This window comes from Peromyscus leucopus, chromosome 6, assembly GCF_004664715.2.
Source record: "Peromyscus leucopus breed LL Stock chromosome 6, UCI_PerLeu_2.1, whole genome shotgun sequence".
NCBI lineage: Eukaryota > Metazoa > Chordata > Mammalia > Rodentia > Cricetidae > Peromyscus > Peromyscus leucopus.
Window position 1 is genome coordinate 63507831 of NC_051068.1, and position 27251 is coordinate 63535081.

The following is a 27251-nucleotide window of genomic DNA, read 5'->3' on the forward strand; positions in this document are numbered from 1 at the left end:
AATATATCAGCAATATTGAATTTTGTAATCCATGAATGTGGTATCTTTTTCATTTATTTAATTAAATTTGTTACTGGGAAATACAGTAATTTAGACTTGTTTAAATATTCTCAGGTATATCCATTTTTATGTTATATATTTTCTATTAAATATGGATTGATGTGTCCCCAAATGATACATTCAAAATGCTTGAGAGATGTCTCAGAGATTAAGAGCACTGGTTGCTCTTTCAGAGGACTCAGGTTCAAAATCTTTTAAAGATAACATTTAGGCCCTAAATTCTTAATCTGATACCTGTAAGTACACTTTTTTTTTTTTTATAAATGAGGTCTTCACAGATGTAATAAAATTAAGTTGCAGTCATTAGGGTGGACCCAAACCCAATCAAGTGATGTTGATGTGCTCATGAGAAGATGAAGACACTTGACAAGCAGGGAGAGCTGGGATAACAGAAGCCCGGCTTATGGGTTATGCTGCCAAGGAGGATCCTCTTCAAGAGGCTTCAGAGAGATCACATCTCTGGTCCTGACAACAGCATCATTTCAGACTTCTCTGTAACTAGAGTTTCTATTATTTGAAGCAACTCAGTTGTTTTACTTTGTTGTAGGAGTTCCAGGAAACTAATACACACTCTTGCGCTCACGCATGTACACACACACACACACACACACACACACACACACACACACATACACTTTCATAGTATGTTTTCCTAATAAACATATTCATGTATATTTTGTAATATCTTACTTTATACTTAGTAACAGTCTTACTGCTTTTTCTGATATTTATATAACAGTGTTGTTCCAGTGACTCTTTGCAGTATCTTCTTTCCATCTTTAAAACCCAGTTTATGTCTTTATATTTAACAATACTTTTTTGTAGACAGTATCTAATACTATATGGTTTTATATCCAATCTTATAATCTCTGCATTTTAATTTCAGTATTGATATCATTTATACTTTGTTAATTTTGATATGGCTTGTTTTATTATTGTCTGTGTGGCTTATGCACACGTGTGTTTTTGTGTGTGTGTGCATGTGGAAACCATCGGTGTTAGGTGTCTTCTGTCATTCTCCATCTTATATTTTTGAGACAGTGTCTTAGAGACTCTGGAGCTCGCGGTTGGGCAGCATGCCTCTGGACGCCTCCTGCCTGCCCCTTCAGAGGAGAGACTGACTACAGGCGCCTTCCACCACACCCAGATCCATGTGTAGGGAGGGTCTGAACTCGGGCCCTTGTGCTTATGTGGCAGGCATTTAACATCTGAGCCATTTCCCCATCCCTTCTGGGGTTGTTTGAAATCCTTTCTGGTTCTGACTCATCAGTTCTCTGTATCTTGTCTCCCTTTAGCTGCCCTGTTCTAAGTTATTTGTATAATTCTCTATTGTCTGGGATAGGAAAAGATTACAGACTGAGATGTGGATATCTTATAGCTAGAAATGTTGTGAATTGCTGCTGCCGTGAGCAGTTTGTGGGGTGTTCTGTCTAATCGACGAGGCCACTTGAGCTCTTTGCTGCTGTCTTCAGTACTTTCACAGGCTTGCGTTTCCATATGACTTTGCCTAATGGTGCTAGAAATACTCTCCTTTCCTCCATTAGATTCTGTGAGCCTATACCACAGAGGTATTTTCCTTCTATTTCCCTACAAGGAAACCTACTAGTGCTAGCTACTAAGTGCCAGGCTATGGTGGTGAGAAGTCAGTTCTGATCCAGATGCAATCTTAAGCATTCCAGTCTGTTCATTCCCCAGATAGACCTTTTCAGCTTTCTGGATTCCAGCTCTCATGTCATCCAAACTGTGCTTTGCATCTGTGACAGATGTTGATCAGGGAAGATTTTCCTGTCTGTCTCCCAGGATGATCTCTTGTTTGCATTAGTTAAATTTTTTTTGTCAAAGAGAGATTTTGTTTGGCATTCTCTAAAGTGAAGGGTGTTTGCTTTGACCCTCTTTCAGAAGTCTTCCACTGTCCTATGGTAGATTCTTTTCTTCTATTTAGTATCTTCTGTGTCAGCTTAAGGGTTGGTCTCATGTATGAAAAGTGTTAGCATTAGTCATGATGTTTTGTACCTACTGCCAGTAACAGTAAGTCACAATCCTGTGAGCCTGTGTCATATTAAAGACTGGTGTTTGAATATTAGATGATCTTTTAATAAAAAACCCGGAGCCATATATCGAGATAAAAGCTGAAAGACCAGAGAAGCAGAGCAAGCCACAGCCACCACCTCTTACCTCACCAACTCCAAGAATCCTCTGACTGAAATCCTCTGAGTCCTCACCCGAAAGGGTCTCAACTGAACTGCCTTAGTTCCTGTTTCCTCATGCTTTATATACCTTTCTCTGCCCAGCCACATCACTTCCTGGGATTAAAGGCAGGTGTGCTTCCCAGTACTGGAATTAAAGGTGTGTGCCACCACTGTTGCTATGTTTCCAGTGTGGCCGTGAACTCACAGAGATCCACACGGATCTCTGGTTCCCGAGTGAGAGGATTAAGGGTGTGTGCCACCACCACTGCCTGACCTCTATGTCTAATCTAGTGGCTGGCTCTGATCCCCAGGCAGGCTTTATTAGGGTACACAATATATCACTACAGAGGATTTCTTTCTGCTCTCCTGTCTGTACATGCTCATGCTCTTTTTCAGGAGCACCCTGTGCAGACTTATGGAAAGTAAAATCTTAGAAGTACATGTGATCTACCAAATTTTCTAAACTGATTTGTTCACTCAAAGTAGGTATTTTAAAAGTCGTTTTATTTTTGTGTTTGCTACTCTTCCTTTGTCAACATTTTATATTTCTGTACAACCTCTCAGTTGAGAGTCTTGTCAGTTTTTGAGATTTGTTTTACTTGGTTGTTTTCTACCTCAGTTCTCCAGGAGGATCTCAAGAGAAATTAGCATTTTATAGCCTTCTCCCAACCCCCTTGTTTTAAATAAGGCCTCACTGTGTAATCCAGGCTGGTCTTCCTGTCTCAGACTCCCCAGGTGCACCCCACCTCCCAGATGCAGAGCAGCCTTAACTTGGTGCTTTCTAATTCTAAGAGAAGGGGGCATTGTTTTCTGTGACAATGAAATTGTCATGACTTTCTAGTGTGGCCTCTCATGAATGTACTGTGTCACTTAGAGAAATCCTATTATTAGCTTAATGTATTCTATGATATCCACATATTTTAAAGTAATTTCTATCATGATCTACAATTATGAAAAGTTCGGAGTCATTTTAAAAGCTTCATCATTTGGAAGGAAGACTGAGATATCTCTTAAGACGTTACATTCAGTTTTATAAGTGGTTATAATTTAAATATTGACATTAAGTGAAAATATAAGTACTCTATTTTGAAATTTATTTTATATCACTACATGAAAAACAGAGGTAAATATAAGTAATTATTTTTAAATTGCTTCTTTCTGAATTTAACTTTTTAATGGAATAACTGGTAACAGTACTTCAAGGGGTTTCGTTCTTCAGCCCGAGCCCATCGTAGGCATGAAGGATGCAATCTTTTGTTAACTCTTCTTTTTAACTTCTAACTTAATTTCATTGCCTCTATGTGTGGTGAATTGGTGATGATTTTCTAAAGAAACAGAACCAATAAGTGATATCTATGTCATTATCTTTATACCCAAAAAAGAAGATTAAATGCAAATTTCAGGATTGGTGATCATTCTACATATCACTTTGTACAGGAAATTAAGATAAATTTTCGATGTACTTGTGAATCTAATTGGCATTTTTATTAAGCTCCTCTTGCAATAGGATAAGTTACTTGTTTTACAATGTAGGTGATTTCTATGATGTGCATCATTCAATCTACAGAGGGCCTGAACAGATCAAAAGGTAGAGGGAAATCTGGATTTTCTCCATTTCTCTTTGTTTTTCATTGTCCTTTAGAACAGCATGAGTAGGACTCATGGCTGGATTATTTTAGTAGCCAACTTCCATTTGATCTCAGGGCTTCAGCCTGGGGACTGTCTTAAGGACAATCTCATTTGCCCATGCTTGCCAGAAATAAGCTTGTTCTGGCAATGTTACTATTCTGATCATTTGCCTATCAGGTCTCTCATTAATCAAGATGAACCCCATAAGTGTTATCAACATTTATTAGTTTTGTATATGACCCAATAACTCTCCATGAGCCATGAGAATTATTAGGATCTCCTTTGTTGCAACTATTGAGTTATTAGTAATTATCTGACTAAACTGATAGCAAGTACTTATCTCTCCTGAAAGCCAATTATTTAACTATTGTCCAGTAATAGTTTGTCTCCTTGTTTGATATTTGAAGTATCCTAGTACTTTTTAAGTGCTTTATAGCTTATGTTAAAAATCTAATATTTTTATTAATTCTTTGAAAATTTCATATATACAATATTTAGATTATGTTCATCCCCACTCCTTCCTGGGCCACCCACATACCCACAACCTCTCCAAGTTTCATGTCCTCTTTTTTTTTTTTTTTAAATGACCCAGAGTCTTACACTACCAATATACTCCCCAGGTGTGGGTCTATCCACTGGAAAATGGTCAAACTACGAGGGTCCATACCCTTAAAGAAAACTGACTCTCCCTTTCCCAGCAGCCCCCAATGGTCCAGTAGCTCCTCAGCTACTGATACAACTCAGGTGCTTATCTGTACATTGTCATTTTTAGCTTTTATTACTATAATCTTGCTACTTATAATCCTGGGCTGGGCAGAAGGCTGGTATGCATGCACCACCATGTGGAGAGCAGAGGACAGCCTTGTGTCCGTTTCACCATTCACCTGTTTTCTACGGAATCTCCCAGACCAGTTGGCTTTGAGCTTCCAGGGCTGCTGCTGTATCTGTCTCCCATCTTTAGAGGTGTGCTGTGATTGCAGGTACATGGGCTGCTGTGTCTGGCTTTACCTGGGTCCTTGGATCCCACCTGGGTCTTTAGGCTTGCACAAAAAACATTTTACCCACTAAGCCTTATACCTAGATCTAAATGTTATGTTGATATTTAACATTTTCCCCTAAAATATAATAGTTAGTCCAAATGAACAGTAACGTATTTTAATTAATCTTAAGTCCCCTTGCCTTGCCTAATTGTGTTATTTTCCAGTGTACTGTGTATGTTGAACTATTCAGAGCTATCAGCCTTGATTTACCCTGTAGGTAAATTATTTGATTTTAATGATCTTAAATTGGTTTGGAAAATGAATATTTGTATTTATGTACAAATGAATATTTTTTATCAACATTGGGCCTCTTTTTTATTATTTTCATAATTACTTTAAAACATTCTTTATAAATTATATCTAGGGTTTTTTTTTTTTTTTCATCATTTCCTGTGACTTTCTCAGGCTCAGATTAAAAACATTTAGGAAGAGTAGTCACACAATACCAATGAGCTGAATAAAGCAGATCTGTAATGGCATCACTCTGAATCGGCATTTTGAATGTTTGAAATGATTTGAATTCTCCATAGGCACCATAAATAAACTGAAATACTTTATTTTTCTAAAGATGTCTTTATTAAATTGAAAGGCATAGTGGGTATATAATAATATACCATAGACACCCGTGTAAAATGTGTTTTCAAGGGATTAAAAATATTCCTGCTACTTGAAAGCGAAAGTGCTTATTTGTTAACTCTAAAAGCTATAAAAGCATGCTGATGGAATTTTTTTTCCTTGACAATGTTAAATAAAGTCTAAGGTGTATGAAGATAAGTGCTAAGCCATCCTCCTCATATACAACATGTGACAAAACACCCCACAAGCCAAGATTGTGTAGAAATGATGACCAGGCTTGTTACATTTGTCATTTGATACAAAAGATGCTAGAACTAAAATAAAACAGTTTTGCTTCCTGCAGTGCAGTGTGGCCTGAATAACAAAGACTCTTTGTTTATTTTCTCCTCTAGAGGGATGGGGACCCCAGAACAGCAGATGGGATACAACCAGAATAACCATGGTTTTCTTTAAAAAGCTTCAACAACACATAGATGACTGACTCTCATTTGGGTTTACTGGTGTGATACACAGTTATCAAAGTTAAAAGGGAGTAAATAGGAGACATTAATGACAGTGCATACTTTCGATTTAAAAAAAAAAATTAAGCTTGTTTTCAGTGTCTCCAAGACAAAAACATGCATTTGTCCATTTGTGATACCTCCTCCTAAAGCGCTTCCCAGGACATCACATAAGTAGGAAGAAACACCTTGACAAATATGTTTTGGGGCTACTATGTTGTCGTGCACAAATATAGTACATTTTCAAATAGTATGTCTTAACTTTTTTTCTTTCTTTTTTAATACATGAGTCTCACTGCATAGACCCGGCTGACCTGGGACTCACTGTGTAGACCAGGTTGGCCCTGAACCCACAGAAGTCTGCCAATCTCTGCTTCATTTTCCTACTGCTAGAATTAAAGGTGTATGCCACTATACACGGCTTTTCTTTTTCTTCTTTTCTTTCTAGTGTGTCTTAGTTTAACCTAAAACTCCAATGAATGGATTTGACTATCTTCTGAATATTTACACGACCCCGTGGAACACACACTGGTCTAGGACTGACCTGCAGTTTGGTCCAAGTGCCCTAACTCTCTTTGCTGCCACTAAGCAAATGACCAGCTGCTGGTATACTTTGCCTCTCCCAAACTCAACATTTTTGACACCTGCTTATAGACTTGGATGTTACAGAATGCTTTTTGAAGATAGTGGGCTTATTTATTTAAGATTCTGAGAATATGTGTTTATAGCCAACAAATAGAAACATTGTTGTCATGTGGCACATCCCTTTGGGCCTATGTTCTTCCTTCCTGGAATATTCCCAAGCCAAATGATTACAACAGTCACAGACTCTTTTGATAAAACATTTCCTTTCCTATTCTGTGAACTGCTAGCCTGAAGCTGTTGACGATGTACATCAGACACCTTACCCTCAACATCTCTGTAATGTAAGAACTGGGGGAGACGAGGGGGCTCACCAGTGCTTCTGTTCTGGTGTTTGCCTTCACTTCTCAGCAGCTCTGTCGGTGCGTGCAGGTGCTCTCTCCTTTCAGAAGTAGATACATACGCTCTGCTTGTGTGCTGACTCCAGTTCTTCATTCATACTGCGTGTACATGACAGTGCAGGCTGCCTTTCAGATCGTCATGATCCTGAGCAGAGCTGTAGCAGTCCTCCTGTGTTCCCTTCTGGAGCCTGTTCTACTTGGATATCTTTCCATTGCTTTGTATACCACAAAAGGCATCTTCGAAAAGAAGCATTCTTTAACTCCTTCAGGATGTTTATTCCTGGGATGTACTCAAGATCCTTTCTCCTCTCTCTTTAACTTTCTCTCCTTAACACTTTTTCCTCTAGAAATCTCATCCACTGTAAGGTGTGAAAAAGTCTGAGACTTGTAGATTTCAGAAGTTTGTTCATTCAAACAAATTTCTGCAATACAGAATTTTTTTTTTTCCAATTCTTCGTGACTGTCTTGGCCTCAGTAGCTAGAAACAAGGTCCAGGAGTTTGTGGAGTGTCACTGCGGACAGGTTGATAGCAACTGCAGTAGTTCATGTGTAACTGTCACAGGAAGGAGGGACAATGGTGGCAGCTGTGACGGAAGAGCATCTGTGCTCCCAGGCCTCATTCACAGGCGCGCTCTCCTGACACCCTACGTATGTGACTCCTAGATAAACCACCTGAAGAGAGAGCACATTTGAGAAATAGTGTGCAGATCACAAAATTCAGAGAAACAGCATCCATCCGGTATAGCAGTTTCAGATGGATAAAAAGATCTGGAAAGGAGTTTTGAGTCTTACATTTGAGTCACTAAGATTGAAGTTGATTTTGAGCTAAATTTCTTAAATTACTTCATTTCAAAGTAGGATACCTTGCTCATAGTTTTGTGAATAATCAGGTAATTCAGTCTAGAAACATTATTCTTTTATTAAGTAACTTCAAGTTATAGTTCTCAAAATTTGAAGAAAAAACAGAAAAAGCTACCTTTCACTGTTAGTTAAGTCAGTGAAGTTGTAAGGGGTCTATGGAATCAAAACGGTTTTCATTGATGTGGTAAAAGATGCTGGTCACTTGCTTTGATATTTTCCAGCTTTTCATATAAATGGTTCAGGAGCTTAGATCTTTGAAAAGTGAGTTGACTTTCAGAACTAAGGTTGCAGCAAGGGAGCCTGCAAACAGGGGAGCTTCCTTCCGTGATGCACAGTGCTCCTTTGGCCTGCCTCTAGTAGGGGTTATAATGTTTCATCATCAGGCTTGACTGATGCGCCTTCTTCTTAAATATCCCTGATAAATAACCTCAGAACAGAAATAATGACGAAGAATAATTTTCTCTGTGCCAGGTCTAAGGGGGGTACTTTACATGGAATATTTTTGTTAATTAGCAAAAATACTTCTCAAGAAGGTAGTAAAATGTATTTTTATTCTAATAAGTTTACAGAACTGATTTAAACACTCCCATTTTGTAAATCCTGTATATGCCTCATTACCAGGAGACTCATTACCCTGCCAGAGATGCCGCTAGGCTGTATGTGTGAAATCACAGACGTACTCTCCAGACTCGGGGCTTGTCACTTCACCCTACCATGTTAGAGAAATTTATGTTCTTGACATTTTTTTTTCTACTTTATTACAATTTTTTCCATTCTTACATAATAACTAATAAGTTATATGATACTCTAAATTGAAAATTACTATATTAATTATGCTTAATTAATTACGCTTAATTTTTATTTAATTGTTTGTTTATTGTCCATGTCCTGATGATATTTATATTTTCTTTGTAATGATCTTGAATTATGTGTTCTTTTGCATCCCGTTATCAATATTTATTTTTTATTTATTATTACCAAGAAGTTATGGCCAGTTTTTTTTTTCCTTTTGATTTTTTCGAGACAGGGTTTCTCTGGTGCCTGTCCTAGATCTCACTCTGTAGACCAGGCTAGCCTCAAACTCACAGAGATCCGCCTGCCTCTGCCTCCTGGGTGCTGGGATCAAAGGTGTGCGCCGCCGCCGCTGCCACCACCACCACCACCTGGCTTGGCCAGTTTTAAATGACAGTATTTTTGGTTTCTTCCCCTAAAATTTTGCTGATTAAAAATAAATACTCTGTCAAACAGGTTAAATTGTACAGAGAATTCAACATGAGATGAGAGTACTAGACATCTTCCTGAACTGCGTGGCAATTGTTACCCTTAATATACTGGATAAGTAAGAGGAGCCATCGGCGTTAGCTTCTAGCTCTTGTATGGAGATGAATAAACAGCGTGAAATGCTGATTTAGACAATGTTTTTTGAAATGCTGTGATGCACTTGGTGTCTGACTGACTCTTGCTTAGTTAAATGTTTTGTAGCATTATAACATAGTTGGATTCAGCTCATCTTTTAAAGCAGTTGTCAGAAAAATATGGGCCAGCATGGTAGAATGTATTAGCTCAATACATTGTCTCCATTTTATTATGAAGCTGCTGAGGAAGCCGTGATATACAGCGCTGTCATTACAGATCTATTGTTAGGATGGTTCCACAGTCGTCTTTGCACTGCCATTAATTTATAGCAGTAAACAATATGTAGCCTTCCAACTGCAGCAAAGCAGAATCTTTTAATGAGGTGGATGTTATTACCACAATAAATCAGTGCTTTCCCGTAATGTATAATTCAATGTGTGTATTCCCACTGTAACTTCTCTGAGTAAGCTGATAGTGTATCATTGTCATTCCACAGCTCCACTGCTCCTTATTTTTTTAAACCTTCTTTTATTTGGTGACTTCTTTTTTATATGCTTGCAAATAAATGTGGTATGTCTTGATAGCTGTCCTGTAGCAGGCTTCAGAAACCGGCTGTGACAATACCAGCCAGAGTCAATACTGTGGGTTCTACCTACATGGATCTCAGTGGGATGCCTTTTCTTTCAGATGCTAGTGAAATCAATCCTAATTGGTCTTAGCATTATATTCAAGAAATGTGATTCTATAACTATTGATTCACTGAGGTACTCATTTGGAGAGTAATAAAAAGAGGAGCGGATAAAGTGTACAGTTAATACGCTGCTGCACCATACAAAGGCACATTGATTCTATTTTTAATTCATATAATTTGTCTTCTGGTGATTTTATTTCTTTTCTTCCTTTTACATGGCTCTATCTTTAGGGATAACAACGAAAATACATTTAAAGGCCCTCCACATTGGTTCTGTAACAAAGAAAGAATTCCTGGGATGAGTTTGATTTTTACCATATATTTAGTAAGTCAGATATAATTCTTTAGTACTGAAACTAATAGTTTAAAAGAAGGTATTTTAAAATTAGTAATGTGGCACTGACTTAAAATAGTAATCATCTATATGTTTTTGAAAATTAACTTGTAAAGTAAAAACTGACAATATGAAACAATGTGGGTCAGAACCAAGGTATTGTTGAAGGAGAATAATACTGATTATTAACAGTTTTGAAGGTAAAATGTCTAACAATTTAAGAAATACAGCCAAAGTGATGACTTCAAAATGTTGCTTATAATCATAATATAAAAAGTAGTTCAAGACCTGGTCTGAACATTGTTTCCTTTTCACTGTATGATTTATGAATATATTCATTTTAAAACAAATGTTATTTATTTTAGGTTAGCATTTTCCTCATGAATAGTCGGATATTTTCTTGATCTTATAAATGTGAATAACTTACAAAATTTCCTAAGAGATATAAAAGAATTCTATGTCTTATTAGGGAAGCTATTTTTGAATTGGTATTTATATTTTAAGTAAGGAGTAGAAATTTTTCTGCAGATCAGCGTGTTTCCATAGACTAAACTGTAATTTAATGTGGTTGATCTTAGCATTCTTAAAGCTGCAGCCCTTTCTGAGTGTCTCAAGGATACTCTGTCTTCCTTAAGAAAGTGTCAGAATGTTGTTCATTGTTTATACAATTCTTATATTCCCTGAATAGCAGCAACAGCCATTTTATGCCTGTGTCAAGCAATGCGCTTGATGCTTTATAGGCAATTGTTTTATTTAAACTCTTTTTACCTTGGTTCTAAAAGATTATTTTAAAAAGAGTAGTTAGCATTCATTGAATGTTGCCATACATGGCTTGAAGGACCTTAATGTATATACTTACTTTATTTTCCAAAACAACCTTCTAACTGGGCATGTGTTTTTAAGTGAGGCCAGGGTCTCCACTTTGCTTTACTGATTCTGGAACTTCTGTCGAAATGTTTTGTTTTCCAGTATAAGATCATAATGTCCTTACCATTTCTTGTTTTTGCTAATGATGGTGGTGAGGGGTGGGGTTGTTGTTGTTAATTCATGAAGGCTCTTAGAGGCTAGGTCAGTGTTGGATTTCTTCCTCTGTCTCTTTCTACCTTATTGTTTGAAGCAAGATCTCTTACTGAAACTGAAGCTCGGTGATTAGACTAAGGAGGCTTTCCAGCAAGCTCCAGGGATCTGACTGTGTCTGCCTCCTCAGCATTACAATTACAGGTGTACATCACCTTGCCCAGTTTCTTTTTGCAGTTGCTTTAGATTTGAACTAGGTCCTAATGCTTGCAATTTAAGACTTGGCTGATTGAGCCATCTCCACCGCTGCCATCCTCTAACTTTTTATTCAACTGATGTTAGTAAAATGTTCTAGTTGAATCTTACTCCCTTTCTCTTACAACCTCTTTGCATTTAGCCCCTTTTACCAGCTTTGTTCCATCCTCTGCTCGGAGATAGAGTAAGCCCTCTAGCTCCAGGATGTTTCTGGTTGTTGCTACTAATTATAGGTGCTTTCTAAAGTATGGTGCAGCTCATCTTCACTTCATGTAATTCTCCTTTGGGATTGATTAATTAAAAAACTGTGTGTAAAAGCCGGGTGGTGGTGCACGACCTTAATCCCAGCACTCTGGAGGCAGAGGCAGGTGGATCTCTGTGAGTTCCTGGCCAGCCTGGTCTACAGAGCTAGCTCCAGGACAGCCAAGCCTACACAGGGAAAATCTATCTCCAAAAGCAAGGGGGGTGGAGGAAGAAAGAAAGAAAAAAGAAAAGCAAAATTTAAGTAACAAACAAGCAAACAAAAGACTGTGTGCAACAGAAATGACAGGTTTACCTATCACTTAGTTATCTGTGTATGTCTAGCCATGCTGGAAAAAAGGGTGGTGGTGGTGAATTTTTATGTTTGTTCTTTGAGTATAACACAGTTGGTTTTCTAAGTGCAAATACATATATTTTAAATTTATATTTTCATGCATACTCACAATATAATCTTAAAAGAATGGAAGAAATAAAGGATGATTACATTTTATTTCTTTCTCTCCCTCCCCTTCCAATTGCAGCCAATAGGAGCTTTGAATCCCAAAAGAGCAGCATTCTTTGCAGAACGATTTGAGTCATGGGAAGATGATCACGTTCCAAAGTTCCACTATGGTACTCATTACTCAACTGCAAGTTTTGTTCTTGCATGGCTTCTAAGAATAGTAAGTTCAATTTGAATAATAGACCATGACTAAATAAATGCAATGTTTTAGAGAATGTACAATGATTGGAAATCTTCAGCATTTTTGAATATTGAAAATGGTTTCAAACAATTGAGCTTTTAAATATATATGCTTTAGCAAATAATTTGTGCTGTAACCATAAAAATGTTTCCTCTGGAATTGTATGGCTATCTTCTTCAAATCTGTGTCTTCAGATGGTACCTATTTTACCAGATTAGCTGAATTCTTTTCAAATGTAACATGTTTAAATAAGAAGTAACTAAGGTTTCATTAACACAGGCATGTATTTACACATTCTTGTAGTTACATTGCTCCAAATAGAGTAAAGATGTGTTTGCAAATAACCAGCACTTGTTGTATATTGATAACATTAGCTAAACAAGAAATGCTTCTATAAAATTGAAAGGTAATTCATCTACCAAACTGTAATTTCTTTGGGAAACATTAGCAGCACGTCATTAATTAAAGCTTGTTAGAAGAGTATATACAGACGTAAGTCTTAGAAGTAATTTATAGGGCTCCTACTGGCAAGCAGTTACTTACTCATATGTGTTTAAGTGTTCTTTAACTAAGAGGGGGCTTTTAAGCTTTCCAAACAGTTTTGTTTTCTTAATCATAAATTGTGAGCCATAACAATAGAAAAATTATGTATTGTACTTTTTCCTGAATACTGAAGCAAATATATCTAATTCAAGTCTAAATGCTATTAGTAATCTATTTTTGGCAATGAAGGAAGCTGATGGAAACATTACAGATACCAAAATTTTGAAGACATAGAAACATTCAGAAAAAAGTTAAGAGCTCTAATAAAATAATGTGGCTGTAACTTGCATTCTATACATTGGACATATTACTAACTAATGAGTATTATTAGTTAAAAGTTTAGGTATAAAGATTTATAAAAACCTGAAAGAACATAAAAGTTTTTTCACTTCTTATTTTTAGGAACCCTTTACAACCTACTTTCTAAATTTGCAAGGAGGAAAATTTGATCATGCAGATAGGACTTTCTCATCAGTGTCCAGAGCATGGCGAAACAGTCAGCGTGATACATCTGACATTAAGGTACAGATATATTTCATTTTATGGTTGTTTCTTATTGAGTGGATGTTCACAATTGCTCTCCCCTGATCCAGCCATATTTATGGAAGGTCAACCTCAGAGAATGGAACCTCAATTAAATGGCCAAGAACCACTATCCATGACTTTTTTTTCCCTTCTTTATATGTTTTTGCCTGTCTGTCCACTCATCATTACCTCCTTCAGGATTTTTTTTTCTAGTTTCATCTATTTACCTGTGAAATTAATGATTTCATTTTCTTAACTGCTGAATAATATTCCATTGTATAATATACCACATTTCATTATCCATTCATCTGTTGATAGGCATATAGGCTCTTTCTAATTTCCAGCTGTTATTAATAGAACAGCAATGAACATAGTTGAACAAGTGTCTCAATTTGTGTATATGCTGAAGAGTGGTAGAGCTGGTGTTTGAGGTAGATCAATTCCCAGCTTTCTAAGGAACTGCCACATTGGCTTCCATATGGCTGGACGAGTTTGCATTCTGATCAGAAATAGATGGGTGAGTGTTCCACTTCTTCCACGTCCTCACTAGCACGAGCTGTCCTTCGTTTTATTCATCTCGGCTATTCTGACTGGTGAAATCTAAAATGGTTTTTTGGTTTGCATTTCCTTGATAAATAAGAATGTTGAACATTTCTTTAAATGATTTTCAGTCATTTGTGGTTCATCTTTTAGATGAACTGTTTCGATCTGTACCCCATCTTTTAAATTGGGTTATACATTTTTGTAATATCCAGTTTTTTTAGTTCTTTATATATTTTAGGTATTAGCACTCTATCAGTTGTGTAGTTAGTTAAAAACAAAATCTTTTCCCATTCTGTAGCCTGCCACTTTGCCCAAATGATGGTGTCCTCTGCCATACAGAAGATTTTCAGTTTCATGAGGACCCATTTATTAATTGTTGTTTTTAGTGCCAATGCTAATGGTGTCCTGTTCAGAAAGTCTTTTCCTGTGCCAGTGAATATTCCCCACTTTTTCGTCTATCAGAATCAGGGTTTCTGGCCTTAGGTTGAAATCCTTGATCCATTTAGAGTTAAGGTTTCTGTACGGTGATAAGTATGGATCTATTTGTATTCTATATGCAGCCATCTAGTTTGACCAGCACCATTTATTAAAGGTGCTTGCTTTTTTTCCAGTGTGTATTTCTGGCTTCTTTATTTTAAAAAAAAAATCAGGAGTCCATAGGTGTGTAGACTTACATCTAGGTTTTCAATTCATTTCCATTGATCAACCTGTCTATTTTTATGCCAGTAACATGCTGTTTTTATTACTAAGCTCTGAAGTACAATTTGAGACCTGGGGTGGTGATACCTTCCTCCCGCAGTTATTTTACTATTCAGGATTGTTTTAGCTATCCGAAGGATTTTGTGTTTTCATATGAAGCTATAGGTTGTCTTTTCAATTTCTGTGAAGAATTGTGTTGGAAATTTAATGGGAATTGCATTGAATCTGTAGACAGCTTTTGGTAGGATGTCCATTTTCACCTAATTATTCCTACAGATTCATAAGCATGGACATGGAAGATCTCTCCATTTTCTGATATCTTCTTAGTTCCTTTCTTCGATGTCTAAAAGATTTTATTGTAACAGTCTTTCACTTGTTTGGTTAGAGTTTCCCCAAAGTTTTTGTTAGTTTGTTTGTGTGTTAAGGCTATTGTGAATGGTGGTGTTTCCTTGATTTCTTTCTCAGTTTGTTTGACATTTGTACATAGAAGCGCTACTGATTTTTCTGAGTTAATTTTGTATCCTGCTACTTTGCTGAAAGTGTTTATCAACTGTAGAAGTTTACTGGTAGAGTTTTTAGGGTTATTTATATATACAATCTTATCAACTACAAATAAAGATACTTTGACTTCTTCCTTTCCAATTTGTATCCCCTTGATCTCCTTCAGTTGTCTTATTGCTTTAGCTAGGACTAAAAGTATTGTATTGAATAGGTATAGAGATTTTACATCCTTATTGGTGAAATTGTTAAGGCCATTCCACGTGGTTAAAAGGGAGGTTTATTTTGTGGGGTAACTTACAAGTGAGGGATAGGTTACCGGGTCTGGAAAAGGTGTAGCGCTGTCCGGTGGTGTTCTCTGGAGAACTCTGCTGGGTCTACCTCCAGCGTCCAGGGTCCAGGAACCAAGAGAGTGGGCGCATCTGGGTCTCGGGTCTTTAGTGTCCTCTCTCGGCCCCGCCTTGTGGGCATGACAGTTACCGAAGCCTCAATGGGGGTTGGAACTTCCAGATAAAAGCTGGAATGGCTACCCACTACACATCCTTGTTTTTTTCCTGATTTTAGTGGAAATACTTTGTATTTCTCTCTGTTTAGGTTGTTGTTGGCCTTGGTCTCTCTATAAATCACCTTTATTATGTTGAGGTATGTCCCATGTATCCCCAGTCTCTCCAGGACTTGTATCATGAAAGGATATTGGATTTTGTCATAGGCCTTTTCTGCAGCTAATGAGTTTATCATGTTCTTTTGTCTTTCAATGTATGTGGTCAATTATTTTATCAATTTAAGTATGTTGAACCATCCCTGCATCTCTGGGATGACACCTACTTGATCATGGCGGATAATTTTTTTTACATGTATTTTGCCTTTGGTTTGCAAGTATTTTATTGAGAATCTTTACATCTATGTTCATAAAAAAAATTGGTCTGCAATTCTCTTTCTTCTTTGTGTCTTTATGTGGTTTAGGTGTTAGGATAATTGTGACTTTGTTAAAAATAAGTCCTTATGATTCTCTGGATTTCCCCAGTGTCTGTTGTTATGCCCCCCCTTACTCTATAATTGTGTTAATAGAGATCTTCTCTCTCTGCCTTTTTATTAATTTGGCTAAGACTTTATCAATCTTATTTATTTTCTCAAGGAACCAACTCTTTGTTTCATTGATTCTTTGTTTGTTTCTATTTTATTGATTTCAGCTCTGGTTTGATTATTTCCTGCTGTTTACTCCTTTGGGGTTATAATTTCTTGTTTTGTTTAAAGCTTTCAGGTGTGCTGTTAAATTATCCATAAGAGATCTCTCCAACTTTCTCTGTGTAGGCACTTAGTGCTCGGAACTTGCCTCTTAGAACTGCCTTCATTGTGTCACATAGACTTCAGTATTGTGTGTTTTCATTTTCATTCAATTCTAAAACATTTTTAACATCCTTTTTAATTTCTGTCTTTACCCATTTTCATTCAATAGTGAGCTGTTCAGTTTCCATGAGTTTGTATCCAGCTTTAATATAAGGTGGTCAGATAGGATGCAGGGAGTTATTTCAAAATTTTATTTTATTTTTTATCTTTTGAGACTTGCTTTGTGTCTAAGTATGTGATCAGTTTTGGAGAAATTTCCATGAGAAAAGGGAATATTCCTTTGTGTTTGGGTGAAATGTTCTATAAGTATTTGCCAAGTCCATTTGATTTAGGACATTACTTAACTCCAGCATTAATCTTTTGTCTAATGACCTGTCCACTGCCTAGGGTCAGTTATTGAAGTCACCCACGATCCCTGTGTGAATGTCAGTATGTGATTTTAACTATACTGGTGTTTATTTTATGAATGAGTGCATAATTGTTTAGAATTAGTACATAAATATTTAGAATTGCAGTATCTTTTTGATGAGTTTTTCCATTGAAGAGTATATAGTATCCTTCCCTGTTTCCTCTGATTAGTTTTGGTTTAAAGTCTGCTTTGTCATATATTAAAATGGCTATACCTTCTTGCTTCTTGTACCCCTTTGCTTGAAATACCTTTTTCCATCATTCTGCCTTGAGGTGATCTCTATCTATGATAGTAAGGCATGGTTCTTGGATACAGCAGAAAGATGGATCCTGTTTTCTAATCCATTCTGTTAGTCTCTGTTTTTTTTTATTGGAGAATTGAGACCATTAATATTGAGTGTTATCAATGAGCAGTGTTTAACGATTACTATTATTGTTACTGTATGGGTTTGACTTTCTACATTTTTTTTAATTTCCTGTTTTACCTCCTTTGATTTACTAGGATTATTTGTTCATTGACTCTTTTGGAATATGTTTAGCCTCTTCAGATTGAAGTTTTGCTTCTACTGTCTTCTGTAGAGTTACATTAGTAGATAAATATGGCTTAAATTTCATTTTATTGTGGAATGTTTTTTCTTTATCCATCTATTATGATTAATAGTTTTTTCTGGGTATAGTAGTCTAGGCTGGTACCTGTGGTAGCTTAGCATTTCTAGAACATCTGTCAAGGTCCTTCTGGCTTTTAGAGTCTCCATTGAAAATACAAGTGTTAGTCTAATGGGCCCTGCTTTATTTGTTACTAGAACTTTTTCCCTTGCAGCTTTTAATACTTTTTCTTTGTTCTATATGTTTAATGGTTTGATTATTATGTGTTGTGGGGTATTTCTTTTCTAGTCCAGTCTATTTGGTGTTCTGTATGCTTCTTGTACTTTTATAGGCACAACCTTCTGTAGGTTAGAGAAATTTCTTTTTTCATTTTGCTGAAAATATTTTCTGTGCCCTTGACCTGAGTCTTTTCTCCTTCATCTATTTCTATTATTCATAGATTTTGTCTTTTCATAGTGTCCCAGATTTTCTGAATGTTTTGTACCTGAATTATATTAGATTTAACCTTTTCTTTGACGAAGGTCCATTTCTTCTCTCTTGTCTTCTATCTTCCTTTCCATAAACTGTTCTGTGCTGGTGAGTGTGCTGGCTAGTTTTAGGTCAGCATGAGGCAAGCTCGAGTCCCTGGAGAGGAGGGAGCCTCAAGTAGAAAATGCCTCCGTAAGATTGGGCTGTAGGCAAGCCTATAGGGCATTTTCCTTTTTTGTTTTGTTGGTTTGTTTTTGAGACAGCGTTTCTCTGTAACAGCCCTGGCTGTCCTGGAATTTGCTTTGTAGACCATAGAGATCTACCGGCCTCTGCCTCCCAAGTGCTAAGATTAAAGGCTTGCTCTACCACTCCTGAGCATTTTCTTAATTGATTAATGTGGGAGTGCCCAGCCCATTGTGGGTAGGACCACCCCTGGACAATTGGTCCAGAGTTCTATTAGAAAGCAAGCTTGCAGGGGGGGGGGGGTGCATGCCTTTAAATCTCTGAGTTCTAGGAAGGCCAGGGCTACAAAGAAACAGGAAAAAGGAAAGAAGAGAGAAAGAAAGGGAAAGGAGGGAGGATAGGAGGGAGAGAGGGGGAGAGGGAGAGAGAGAGAGAGAGAGAGAGAGAGAGAGAGAGAGAGAGAGAGAGAGAGAGAGAGAGAGAAGGGAAGAAGCAGGCTATAGAGAACAGCAGTAAGCAGCACTGCTCCATGGCCTCTGCGTGAGCTCCAGCCTCGGGGTTCCTGCCCTGCCTGACTTCCTTTGATGATGACCAGTGATGGAAGCAGACACTAAATAAATAGCCCCCTTCCTCCCCACGCTGCTTTGATCACAGTGCTTCGTCACAGCAGTGACTAGAACTGTGAGACATACCTGTGACGTTTTTGTTTGACTTCCTACACTTTTCATTTTGGCTTTATTCCACTTTGTGTATTCTTTAGTCTTCCTAGTTCTGCTTTCATGTCTTGAACTGTTTCCTTCTTTTCATTCTACTGTTTATATTTTCACAGACTTCATTAATGGGTTTATTCACTTATTCATGTCCTCTTCAAAGTCCTTGAACATGTTCATAATTGCTATTTTGAATCCTTATCTTGTCCTTCAGTTATATTACATTTCTCTGGGTCTTCCACAGTAGGGTTACTGGTTTCTGGTGGAGACATAGTACTGGGCTAGTGTTGATTATTCTTGTGCTGGTGTCTAGGCATCTGGGGTTGGGATGATTGAGGTGATTTTTGCTGTTGATAATCTGGTCTTGTCTTTGTTGGATGGGTGTTCCGTCCCGTTCTTGGATTTGGTTGTGCCTGTTTGAATGTTAAGAAACTGTGATGGTTGCGGATTGCCTGGTAGGGGTGCAGTTTGGTAGGTGGTAGACAACAGAGGTGGCTAAGAGAAAAGCCTGTGGACAGACAGCTTCATGAAAGGGCTAAGGGAGTCTCCTTCACGCCTGTAGATGGGGTCCCCAGGGAGTTGGAGGTGTGGTGGGAAGAGGAGATTTTGCAAGTAGATTGAAGTAAAGCAGTTAACTGTCTGGAGAGACAGGGATGGAAGGGCTAAGGGGACCCTGGGTCTCAACCAGGACTTGGAGTCTCCAGTGGATGGAGCTGAGGTGGGAGGTGGGGCACTGTGAGGAGTTGGTTCCAGGGGTGAGGGTGAGAATGGAGTGATCATAAAGGAGGACAGCGAGGACGGTGTGATTCACCTGCTTTAGTTTCTAACAGTGTGGCCTCTGGGATGGGGGGAGAAAGTATTTCTAGGAATAGGCAACTGACACACAGGGTTGGAGGAGTGAGGAAGGCTGAGTCCACAGCAAGGTTTGGAGTAGTTTCTATGGAGTGCTGCTGCGCAGAGGAGAGGAGGAAAGGCAGGCGGTCCGTAAGAGCACTAGGGAGGAGACTGGAGGGATTCCAGTGGCAGACAGAAAGGAGAGTGGAGATCCCTGTCCCAGTGCAGGTCAGGTGTGCTCACTGGGGATCTCAGGTAGGAAGTGTTCTTTGTACAGGAGGTTGACACGAAGGCTAGGAGTCCAGTTAGTGCACACAGAGGTGGTGGGGGCTCAAAACTCCCTAATTAGTGTGTACCTGACTCAATTTTCACTTTTCTTCAAATACCCCGTGCTGTAAAAATAAATCAGGAAAGGAATGCCCAACCAAACAACTAAAAGGAACAAACAAAAGAACCAATGGTCATCTTCATCTTTCTCCTCCCCTATTTTTCTTATTGTTTTCTTCATAAATCACTTGGAATAATAACGGGTGCCCTAGAAGACTTCATAAAGACTGTACTGATTACTAGCGAATGCTGACTTACAGTTCTGGGCATGGTCATTGCTACAACCAAAGTGACTTCTAGTTCCCTAGCAGTCTTCTTTAGAGCATCTACATGAAGAAACGGTGAGGTGCTTTTGGGTTTTGCCCTGGGGTCTCACTCTGTTGCCTGGGCTGGCCCCAAATCCTGGCTCTGGTGGCCTTTCTGCTCCAGCCTCCCGAGTAGCTGGGACTACAGTGGAATAGCACCACAAACAACTAAACAGGAAAGGTTCTGAAGCCAAGGAACTCGAAACTTGAAATGCCAAGGAGCCTGCATAGAATTCTTTTTCTTTTTCTTTTTTTTTTTTTTTTTCCTTTTTTTCCCAGACAGGGTTTCTCTGTGTAATATCCCTGGCTGTCCTGGATCTCATTTTGTAGACCAGGCTGGCCTTAAACTCAGAGACCCGCCTGCCTCTGCCTCCCAAGTGCTGGGATTAAAGGTGTGCGCCACTGCTGCCCTACCTATATTCTTTTCTTATAGTCTATTTTAAATCTCTTATATATTTTTTTTATCTCTACCTTCTCAAATGTCACTTTGTGAAGTTTTTTCAGGTCTAACATTGGTGAAGCTGACTCAGTATTCTTATCAGTGTACATATTTTCCTTCTGTACCTTGCCCCATTCTGAATATCCATAATGTGGTGTGCCATTGATAAATTACTCCATTTTCTATATGGATAACCAGTTAATTTGGACCCTACAACTTAATGACTTCCACGTATTAGACATGCATTAATTTATGGTTACATAAGCCATTTAGAGAGCTTCCTTCTGAAAATGGACCCTTCTAGCAGTGAGAAGGGATTTAATCATGGCTCTTTTTTCTTCCTTCTTAAAGTGTTATGTTTTAGAAAGCATATTTAAGATTATTATAATAAGTACAAAATAAATGTCTAAGAGCACATGAAAATTACCATTTTTACACCGTTAGTAATAGTGTTGTTTTGTATTGGGAGTGTTCTAGAAGTACTGAAGAAAACATTCACAGAAGAAGGAAGCTGTAAAACAGGAAGGTGGTGTGGAAGGAATCACTTTGAGTGGGTTGCAAAGTGGACTTGGCCTGGTTAGTACAGCATAGATTCCCTCAGATGGGGAGTCGGGAAAATGGTTATTTTTCAAAAGGAAAGTAGAAGACAGGTCTAGTTCTTCTTCTTTCCTGCTGGAGAGAATTGCATTCTGCTAATACTTAGAGAATCATTTCACTTAAAAGAATGCTTGTTCCTATGAAATAATGATAAAAGTCTGAATTTGTATTTCTGTAAACACAACATTCTTATGGGATTTGAAATAAGCAGGCTTTTGTTTTTATCATGATTTGCCACTTTTCAAGTTGGTGATCATTTACATTTCTGTGTATCCTTTGAATCCATTTCATGTCTAGCCTCTCAGTGATACCTTTGATTTTACTTGAGTGAACAGTGCAGGGCAGTTCTCTAAGTTGGCTTCTGGTAGCACTTTCTGATAGAAATATATTGTAAGCCACATACATTAATATTAATTGTATTATAGTCTAATTTCAAAGACAAAAAAAAACCATGAAATTGATTTCAATAATATGTCTTAGCCTAAAAGTCAAAATTTTTTAACATATAATTTATACAAAATTATTAATTAGCTCTTTTATTTTTTTAATCCTGTCTTCAAGATATATAAGGTATTTTACATTTCCAGTACATGTCTGTTCACACTAACCACATTAAAAATGTTCAAGAACCACTGTATTTAGCCACTGTCCTGAGCAGCTCGGATTAGAACATTGGTTTACAACATCACACAAAAAGCTAGTTTTCTGCCTATGTAGAGCAGCATGTCTACATTATCTTTGTATAACAGTGTTCCTTGTGTGTATTCCATCTAAGTGTGACTTGGCCCACAGTAGCAGCAATGTGTAGCATTGAGGACTGAGATAGTGTTAAAGTGAGTATTTACATCACAGTAGAGGTGTGATGGGGTTGGGGGGTGGGGGTAGGTTGGGGGAGGGGGAGGGGTAGTGGTTGAGAACTCTTGCTTAACACTTTTTAAGATCCTGGATTCCCCCAGTACCACAAAATAGTAGTAATTCCGTATTTTTGTCTTACATATTCATTTAAATTTAGGAACAGAGATGCAGAACTATTTACTGTCTTCAGCTTTTGGGTTTGTAGTGAGTGGTCCTCCTCCTCTGCCACTATAGCAGTGCCGTTACAGGCTGAGCCACCACGCCTGGCACAGTCTTCAGCTTTAATGTTGAATTATTATGACCAGATTTTGTGGAAGAAATAACAGACTCATAAAGTTTTGTAGACAATCATATCTAAGCACAAGGCAGATGCCTAAGCTCTTAACGAAGCTGGTGTTGACACTGAGTTCCCTTCTCCGAATCAGCCCACTCCTTTCTGAAGCCCTTCCTGTAGGTAGGTCTAGTCCAGTGGTTAAAGTCTAGCATCTATCCTATAGAAACGATTGATATAGAGAAGAAAGGAGTCACAGTTGTCACTTCAGGTCATTGCTTTGCAATGAAGGTGGCGGTAAATGGATCTAAAATAGAAAATATCAGAGGAGCACATTTTATGAGAAATTGAGACTTAATATAAATATGCTATTAAACTATTACCTGTGCTAAAATAAACTGGAATAAAATATTTGGAAGGCTCCTGATACAGCATTTACTTTTTTAAAGTTATTTTTAGGTTGAGTTCATCTACCCTTGGGCTCAGATTGTAATGAAATCACAAATGTAACACCACTCTTGCCTTCAGTGATCTCTTGTTTTAGAGAAGTTTCTAGTAACCAAACAGGCTCCAGCAAATGAGTGTAAGTTGTTATGCTCACATCTAAAGGAACCCCCAAAAGACCACCACAGAGACCAAATTCCAATATGTAAAAGCAAAGAGCCTTTATTTCAAGCTTGGAGCTTGGTCTGTCTGTCCAAGGCAGTGGTAAGAGCAGAGAGGGATTTTCATCATAGCAGAGGTTGGGGTGAGGGGATTTCCAGAGTGCAGGACCTTGATTGGCTGACATTTGGCTAGGGGTGCTGGGAATGTTTCCCCTTAGATGCAAGCCCTCCCTGGATGGGGTCTGCTCCTGGCGTCTGGCTCCCTGTGTTGCCTGCCAGTAAGCCTGTCACAGCAGCTGTGTCAGGGCCTCTAAGCCTGTCATGGCTGCTGTGTGGTCAAGCTGTTTTGTGCTCCCTCACATAAGTGACGATCTTTGAGCTCATTGACAAGCGCCATCTGATGTAGAAGAAAGAGGCATGGGGGGCCTTATGCTTTACTAAGGAGATGGGACTACATCCTAGGAAGAGGGTGGGGACATTGGCCAGGTTGGAAGAATAAGAATGACAAGAACAGATTTTTGTGGTTTTCAGATAGTGTGATTAGTGTTGGTATTTGCTGTCACACTATGGGCAAGAGTGGATGCAGTGCACAGGTTTCTTAAGTAGTTAGGTGAGAGACAGAAGACAAGCTAAGTGGGTTACAGAAGTGTGGGTAAACATCGACAAAGAGGAATGATGGAAGAGAGAAAACAAAAAGTACTAAATTTGACTTGGGCAAGTAATGCAGAGAACATAGAAGAAAAGCAACTTGGTTCAATATTTAGCTCCCCATCTTCAGCTGGAAACTTGTGTTGAGAATTAAATTGACATCCACTAAAGCATGTTTAGTTGTGTTAGCTTTCACTGACAATTTACCATAGGTTATACAAGTCACCAGATGAAAAGAGTAGGTTTGCACTGAACTATTTTTAGTATAAGTTAGATTATAATAAGGTAAACAACTGGAGGGGGAATGCCCTGACAATGACTTCATACACTAAGGAGTTTTGAGCTGAATCCTTTTTTTCCCTCTAGTTTTTCAAGACAGGGTTTCTCTCTGTAACAGTCCTGGTTGTCCTAGAAATTAGTCTGTAGACCAGGCTGGCCTTTGAACTCACAGGAATCTTCCTGTCTCTGCCTCCTGAGTGCTGGGATTAAAAAGCCACCACAGCCTGGCTTTGTTTGAGTTGTACCTTAAAGATTCAAGGGAGATTAACAGAACTCCCAAATTTATGTCTCTAGCTTATACATTTCTTCTACTCTCTCTTCAATAATTCATTTTCAATACATAAAATAGATCACAAATTTAATATCTTCACAACTAAATTCCTGCTCTTCATTCCTTTAAACCCACTCCTCTCAAAATAGTTCATTTAGCAGACTGTTTCCCATTTGGGAGAATCCGCTGAAGCCCTTACAGGGTGAGACCCTGTCCACCCTGCCCCCACCGGTCCTCTTGTCTCTTAACTTCTTGCTTTTTCTTTCTCCTTTGTTTACTCTGTTTTTAGGTCTCTAGGTACTCCTCATCTTGGTAACTTGGTTTCTCTTTCCTCCTCCCAGTGTTCTCTGTGCGCATTCCTTACTCTTCCAGGTCTTTGCTCAAATGCTATCTTTTTGGTAAAGCTCTCCCTTGTTAAAGTTGCATTCCTCACTCCTTTTACTTTTACTTACTTCCTGATCTCATTTTTCTTCATGCCACTCACCAGCTGACATCCATGTCTTGTACTTATTGTATGTTTATTATGTTTCACCACATTGGAACACTAGCTCCATGAAAGGATGAATTTGGAATTATTTCATCCATTGGCTTATCCCTAGAGCTTAGAGTAGTACCTGGAACATATTAGGCATTCAATCAAATATTTATTAAATTAATGATTTGGGGTCAGTGAGATTGATCAGCAGGTCAAGGTGCTTGCCACCAAGTCTGGTGACCAGAGTTCAGTCCGTGAAACTCATGGGAAAAGGAGAGAACCAACTCCTGTAGATTGTCCTCACTCAGACTTCCACACGTGCACCATGGCACACAGGTAGGCACACACACATGCCTACCGCATATATGAACAAACACACATATGAATGAATAAGAATAAAAAATTCATGATTTGATAAAATGAGGATTATTTTGGATGAGGGAAATGACATGAACTTGAAGGGAACACATGTATAGCATATTATGGGAAAGTTCGTGAGTTTAAGAAACACTGGGAAAGAGATTCTGAAAGGCAGTTCCAGTGGGAGGACCTTCAGTAACACTACACCAATAATTTAACTTAATTCTACATGCCTATTCAGAATTTTTTTTAGTGAATAAGCAGCCAGTGACTGTCTTTGACTTTACAATCCTGATTTATGCCATGGCTGCTAGGGTCTACCATGAAACACAAAAGCCACCGTAGATGAGATGGGAGGGAGTAAGTGTGGCGGCTTTGGGGAAATATCAAAATATGTTGGATCATGTTTGGTCCATAAGCTGTAGTGTGATATCACCTGCTATGATTTAAAGATGATAATGTCGAGATTGATTTTTTTTTTTTTTTTTTTTTTTTTTTTTACATTGAACAATGTTTTTTTGAGCAACGAAGGGATTCAAGAACTAGGAAGCACCCTGGTGGAAAGGCGATTCAGATAGCTCTACCCAGCAACCTGGAAGGCAAATTCATTTAATTTTAATTTTTTTATTAATTTATTTATTTATTGTGGATTGGTGTTTTGCCTGTGTAAGGGAGGGTAACTCCCTGGAACTGGAGTTACAGACGGTCGTGAGCTGCCATGTGGGTGCTGGGAATTGAACCCGGGTCCTCTGGAAGAACAGTCAGTGCTCTTAACCACTAGGCCGTCTCTCCAGCCACCCCTCCCCTTTTGGTTTTTTTGTTTTGTTTTGTTTTGTTTTTTTCAAGACAGGGTTTCTCTGTATAGCTTTGCGCTTTTCTTGGAACTCACTTTGGAGACCAGGCTGATCTCAAACTCACAGAGATCCACCTGCCTCTGCCTCCCGAGTGCTGGGATTAATGATGTGCACCGCCGCCACCACCACCTGGCTAATTTTAATTTTTAAAATTAAAATTTTAAAATTTTGTAAATGTATCTTAATTGAAATAAAATCACATCACTTTCTTCCATTCCTTTTCTCCCTCCAGCCCCTCCCAGCAACCCTTCCTTGAAATCCTCCCATGTCTCTCTCCCACTCTCAAGTTAAAAGCTTCTTTTTTTTATTATTATTATTATGTACATATGTGTGTGTACAAATACCCACACCCACACACAACCTGCTGAGTCTGTTTGTGTAGTTTGATGTGTATGGTTTCAAAGCTGACCACTCTGCATTGGACAACCAACAAGGAGGCTCATCCTTGGGAAAGACTAATTCTCTTTCTCTCAGCAGTTTTTATTGACTATAGTTCTTGGTCTAGGTGAGGAACCCTAAGAAAATGTCCCCATTCCATGTTAACATGTTCTTTGATATTGCCACTGTTCTGATCTTGTTTATGTAGCCACTTCTAGTAGAAACTGTTTCACAGCGGATTCCCTGGTATTTTGGCTCTTATAGTCTTACCACCCTCTCTTCTGTTATGAGAATCTATGCATCTTTCTGAGCCAAAGATGCAGGAGCTGTGATGTAGATGTATTCTTTGGGGCCAGGATCCCCATGATCTGTTGATTTCTGCATTGTGTCCAATTATAGTTTTCTGTAGAAAAGAAATAGATTTTTTTTTTAAAGTCCATGACATCACTATCTCCAGGAAGCTAGCTAGGTTTTCACTACCAGTCATGATTTCTCTAGATTTTTTTTAATAGGAATATAACGTAAAATTTCCTTTTTTAAAAAAATGATTTACTTTTTTTAAAAAAAATTTATGTGCATTGGTGTGTTGCCTTACATGTATGTCTGTGTGAGGTTATCAGATTCCCTGGAACTGTTACAGACAGTTGGGAGCTGCCATGATGTGGTGGGAAACCCTGCTCCTCTGGAAAAGCAGCCAGTGCCCTTAACCACCGAGCCTTTCTCCAGCCCTGATGTAAAATTTTCTGTGACAGCTTTGGCAGAAGTGTGGGAAGTAGATGGAAGGGGAG

The 27251-nt window shown here is 38.3% G+C and overlaps 1 protein-coding gene across 4 annotated transcripts in view; it reads left to right on the plus strand.

Moving 5' to 3' along the window:
- Positions 1-27251, plus strand: part of Lrba (LPS responsive beige-like anchor protein) — a 537881-nt gene that overhangs the window by 401672 nt on the left and 108958 nt on the right. For all 4 annotated transcript variants that reach the window (XM_037206706.1, XM_028858702.2, XM_037206707.1 and 1 more), the window contains 2 exons: positions 12274-12414; positions 13381-13500. In XM_037206706.1, coding sequence (XP_037062601.1) covers positions 12274-12414; positions 13381-13500 — 261 coding nt within the window. The remainder of the gene's footprint in view (positions 1-12273; positions 12415-13380; positions 13501-27251) is intronic.